The sequence below is a fragment of the Psammomys obesus genome, unplaced genomic scaffold (assembly GCF_907164565.1).
Source record: "Psammomys obesus unplaced genomic scaffold, mPsaObe1.curated_primary_1811, whole genome shotgun sequence".
NCBI lineage: Eukaryota > Metazoa > Chordata > Mammalia > Rodentia > Muridae > Psammomys > Psammomys obesus.
This window is the reverse complement of record NW_026585644.1, coordinates 523,139-528,662: the sequence shown is the minus strand read 5'-3', so window position 1 is coordinate 528,662 and position 5,524 is coordinate 523,139. Positions and strand designations below refer to the sequence as shown.

At 44.6% G+C, this 5,524-nt stretch overlaps 1 protein-coding gene across 1 annotated transcript; it reads right to left on the bottom strand.

Annotated features, from left to right (window-relative positions):
- Positions 1–1,517: 1,517 nt before the first annotated feature.
- Hax1 (HCLS1 associated protein X-1) lies at positions 1,518–4,904 on the bottom strand. Its single transcript, XM_055623835.1, has 7 exons — positions 4,706–4,904; positions 3,941–4,203; positions 3,585–3,772; positions 2,552–2,603; positions 2,317–2,423; positions 1,901–1,991; positions 1,518–1,777 (listed from the first exon to the last, which is right to left on the bottom strand). The coding sequence occupies exons 1-7, from the start codon at positions 4,756–4,758 to the stop codon at positions 1,692–1,694; spliced, it is 840 nt and encodes a 279-aa protein (XP_055479810.1). The 5' UTR covers positions 4,759–4,904; the 3' UTR covers positions 1,518–1,691.
- Positions 4,905–5,524: the final 620 nt, after the last annotated feature.

Genomic DNA, 5,524 nt, shown 5'->3' with positions numbered 1-5,524 from the left:
TATCTCTCTCTTTTTAAAAAAGATTTCATTTATTTATTTTTTATGCAGTGTTCTGCCTGCATATGTGCCTGTAGGCCAGAAGAGGGCGCCAGATCCATTAAGGATGGCTTTGAGGTACCAAGTGGTTGCTGGGACCTGAACCCAAAACCTCTTAACCTCTGAGCCATCTCTCCATCTCTCCATCCTTTAAACTACTACCTCTTGTTATGCTTTGTTTTGTTTTGAGACAGGGTTTCTCTTTGCGGCCCTGGCTGTTCTGGAACTACATAGTGAATTCCAAGACAGCTGGGCTATAAATTAATTTTTTTTTAAAGGAAAACTTTAGATTTTTTTCATTAAAAAAAAAAAAAAAATCTAAACCAGATGACAAATGCCTTTAATCCCAGCACTCAGGAAACAGACAAATCTCTGTAAGTTCCAGGCCAGGCAGGGCTGTTACACAGAGAAACTGCCTTAAAAATAAAAACCAAAACCAACCAACCAAAAACAAACAAAAGAAGCAAAAACAGATTTTTTTTGAGACAGATGTTGCCGATTATTAATATTTATTATTGTTTTATCTTTAAAACAGTGGTTAGTCCTAAACCAGCTGTATACACAAATCACCACATGAGACTAGGATTTATTTAATTAACCTAGAATACATTGCTGGGCAATAGTTACTCCATCCTAAACCTCCAAGCACGCATAGTTTCCTCCCATTCATTCCAAAATTATACTTGCTTTTAGTCATATCTTAGGTATGTTTCCAGGTCCTCATCTCTCAGATCTCTCACCCAGCCTTTCTCCCACTTGCTTCTTTCTCCTTCCCTCCGGACCATTGCTCAGCATTGGCTGGTTGTTTTACTGGCAATACAGAGAACAAATGGTGGCATGTTTACACAAACGAGACAGGTGACGCTTAGAATTAGCATCACCATGCAATGTCCTGACTGAAACCAGATAGCAGGGTAGAGAATCAACATGCGAATGAACAAGGGTAAATTGTATACATCCCACAAAAACATTATACCAACAGACATGGTTTCTCTGTATAGTCTTGGCTTTGTTGAACAGGCTGGCCTCACAGCAATCTGCCGACCTCTCCCTCCCTGAGTGCTGGGATTAAAAGCATGCACCACCACACCCAACATTTGTAAAGGTACCTTTCAGCAATCTAAAATATCCTTTTCTAGAAATGTTTCTGGAATTATCTCTATTTCTTCAGTAATAAAAATCATTTTTTGTGTATGTCTAACTCATTTATTAAATCTTATTTTGGAAATGGAAAAAAAAATAATTGAAGGGCTGATGAGATGCCTCTGTAGGTAAAAACATCTGCTGCCTGAGAGCTTGAGCTAGACTCCCACACCCACACTGTGAAGAAAACGAACTCCTACATACTATTCTGACTTCTCTACATGTGCATACAACCCCTGGTGTACACTCACAAAATAAAATTGTAAGCCAAGAAAATTTTGGAAACTCTGGATGGGTCTGGAAATCAGAAGAACGTTGACAAAACCAAGACTAAGACCTTTAGCATAAATAAAGGCTTTATTGGTCAGTTTGGATGAATGACAGACTGCATAAGCTTAATTAATTGTTTCACACACTCAAGACCCTAGGATGACAGAAAAAGCTAAGCTTATAGGCAATGGGCAATGGGAAGGGAGTGGAAAGGACCTGAAGGCTTCTGAAGGTTAACAAGGCTACCGGGACCGAAACCAACGTCCTAGGAGCAAATCCAAGATGGAAAAGGGATCATCCAAAGCTGAAGATCTTTGGGACACCGGATCTAAGAAAGAAAGTCATATATATTGACAGACTAAACAACCCAGAAGAAAATATCAAAAGGTAGGCATGTTCTTTCCCCAAGGACTTAAGAGATGGCCCCTTTTGAGTCATACTCTTAACTTACCACTTCTGGAACTGCCAGGTGCTTCTTGATGGGTCACTGTGGTCTCTTTCTGGCCCTCACTGTCCACTACAGTGCGATGCTCCTCCACTGTCTGCAAGGAGAAGACCCAATATATTCTTTCCAACTTTAGTATATGTGCTGCCGAAGTGAGCACCCCAATATATTCTTAACACAACTATGTTGAGCATTATCTGGGCAGGTTTTTTTTCCTTTTTTTTTTTTTTTTTTTTGTTTTGTTTTGTTTTCTAAGATAAGGTTTCTCTGTATATCCTTGGCTGTCCTGGAACTCACTCTGTAGCCCAGGATGGCCTCGAACTCAGAGAGATCTACCTGCCTCTGCCTTCTGAGATTAAAAGTATGAGTAACCAGTAGAAGGCTTCTCTGGCCAGTTTTTAAACTGCTCTAGCTCAACTCACCCCATCTGGCTTAGTGATCTTGGTCACAGAGACGCTCTTGAAATATGTTTTGGGCTGGGGCTGAAGAAGTGGACCAAGACCTTCCTGGGAAACCTGGGAGTCAAGATCTGGGAAAGGCAGAGAGATGAAAAGCCAGGAGAGTGGAAGGAAGAAATAGGACAAGTATATCAGGAAGAAACATCTTCAAGAACTTCAAGAAAATGACATGGTAAATGTGCCCTCCCTCCAGACTCACCATTGTCCTCTCTGGCTCTAGAATGGGGAGTCACAGGCCATATATCATCCAACTGTAGAAGAAGCCATACACAGTCGATGAAATGACACCTTCCAATCTGAAACTTAAAGGGTCAGAGACCCCAGACTCCTCCTAAGTTTCAAAACCCCAGAAATACTTCCATTTGGGAAGCTTGGGTTCACACACCTTCCTCCTTAGTTTTATATGGACTTTACCAAACAACAACAACAACAAAAATTCCTGAATTTTCCCTTTGTATTCCATTCTAGCTCCAGTACTACAAAAAGAAAACAGAAGCAACAGGGCTGGAGAGATGGTGTGTAGGTTCAAAATTAAGAACAGCTGTTGCTCATCCAAAGGACATCAGGCAGCTCAGAGGTCCAGGGAATTCGATACTTCACCACTGCGGGCACCTGCACCCACATGGTATGCACATACACAAACAGGCACAAAGACGTACACAAACAAATATTAAAAACAACAAAAATCCCAGCTAACAAATTCAGACGCATAGTCAGGCACATCCCTGAATTTGAGGCCAGCATGGTCTACATGGCAAGTTCCAGGTCAGCCAATGCTACAGAGAGATCCTGCCTCAAAACACATAAACAAACAAAACAGGAAGAGAGGGGAGGAGTCACTCTTGCAGAAGACCATAGTTCATAGTTCCCAGCAACAGCATGGTGGCTCACAGCCATAGTAACTTGGGTTCCAGAAGATTCAAAGCCCTTTTTTGACCTCTGGGGGCACCAGGTACATGTGGTGCAGACATACAAGGAGGCAAAATACTCATAAATACAAAAGAAAATTTAAAAATCTTAGGCTAGGTGTGGTAGCACACATTTTCATCCAGAGGCAGAGGCAGAGGCAGGCAGATCTCTAAATCTAGACAATGAGCTCCAAGTTTCAAAACAAAATGCCCAACAAAGAAAATCCAGATGAATGCACTAATTGGAGGAACTATAGTTCTGACTCTAAGAGACTCCAGTAGGAGTTCTAGTCACTGCATTTCAGGTGCAGACAGAGTACTTACCCTATGAAAAGGTCCCTGGGACCCCCAATCTGGAGCTGGTTTGGGGGATTCAGGTCTTGCATGATTCTCCAAGACCCCCTCAAAGATCCTAGGTTGATGACTATCTGGGTACTTAAGCATTGAGTCCCGCAATGTCTGCCCCTCCCGCAGTCTCTCACCAGGTGTTTCTGACTCAGGACCTGGAAGTTCTGTAGAAAGTTGGTAGTTGATGCTGGGATAGGAAAGAACTTAAAACACTTTAAATCTTTTTGAAATCAATTTTTGCACACTATTCATTCCCAACTATGCAAAGTCTGTTACTTTACCCACTAACCCACTAGAAACCCTCAGTTTCTCCCTCAGGGAAATCCACACACCAGGAGAGTGGGAAGGCAAGGTCCAGGCCCCCATCTCGCTGAAGATGCTATTGAAATCTCGTATTAGATCATCAAAGCCAAAGTTGCCGTGGAACCGCATCCCTCCTCCGGGGCTGAAGCTGAAACCGAATTCCTCTGGTGGCTGAAAATCATCAAATCTATAGCTCTCTCGACCCCGGGTGCCTCTGTCTTCCTCCTCTTCGTCATCATCATCATCATCGTCATCACCTCGAGTCATCCCTCCAAAAAAAGGATCTCTGTGGCTGGGAGTGGAGGCAGATAAGCCACGAGGATTTCAACACCGTCTAAGCCATAAAAAAATCAACCCACGGGCAGCAAAACGGGACAAGGGCAGAGGTCTGGCCAGCTGAAGAAAACTGGAGAGCTGGCTTCAAAACAACGCCGATGATCTATTAGTGTTTTGTATTGTTTCTAAACAGAGCCTCTCCGCACCTCCCAACAGACGCCCCATGGTTCTTCTTCAGCTCCTCCTCCCCCCTTGCCCACAGATTGCCCAAGGACCTGCTCATGGTCCTCTTCCTCAAACCCCCATTGTCTTCTCCGCCCAGGTCCCTGTTGCATCACCCCAGTTGCAGAAAGGTACCGTTTCTGTGCTCTTAACCACCACTTTGGTTAGTGGGGCGGGGTGAGTATTCAAGGCTGAGATTTCTGTCCTCTCAGCAGGCATTGTAGGGAGCGGGAAAGGAAAGAACAAAGCGTCCCCCAGAATACCCCTCCCTATGTCCAGCCCAGAACCAGTCTCACCTCCGAGGTCTAGGAAAGCCGAAAAAGCCTCGGAAAAGATCAAAGAAGCTCATTCCCGTAGGGGCACTAGAAACTTTAACGTTCTGCAGCCCATTGACACGAGAAAATGCCCAACTTGCGCTGCGCTGACGGATACAGCCAGGGCTCAGCGTTCGCTGCCGGAAAGCAAGCACACGACACTGCACTGTCGTAAAAGGGCTGTAACCCGGAGGAGGAAGAGGCGGGGTTGACGGCGCTCCTCAGATACGAAGCTTGTATAAGCTACCTTTCAGTTTTGAGTAAGGGTGGGCGTGCGGAATCACGGATCACATCTCATCTAGGTGATTCTCCTTCCTGCGGGTCAGACAGCCCCCAAGGGGCGTTTCCGTTTCTCCCAGGGATGGTCCCAGGTAGCCGCCAGAGGGAGCGGCCTGCCTGGAGGGCCGCTTTACCCCAGGCTAAGGAAACAGCACAACCTCTCCCCGACCCCCGCGTGTTTTGTTTCTAGACTGCTTGAGGTGACTGACGTCCAATATAGATTGGGCAGTGTTTTACCAAGCTATCAGCGCGATAGGATAGTAGATATTCTCTACTACTGAATAAAGACACGGGAATGCTAGGAATCTCTTTAGATAGTCACGGCCATAAACATTTTTTCAACTTTTGTTTTTTCGACAAAGGGTTTTTGTAGGCTGTCCAGGAACTCGGTTTGTTGACCAGGGTGGCCTCCTGAAGTGCTGGGATTAAAGGCAGTTGACACCATAGACATATGCGATTTTTTCTTTTAAAGGCTTTAAAGTAAAACATGTGGACTAGGAAGGAAGAGAAGCTGCTCAAGAA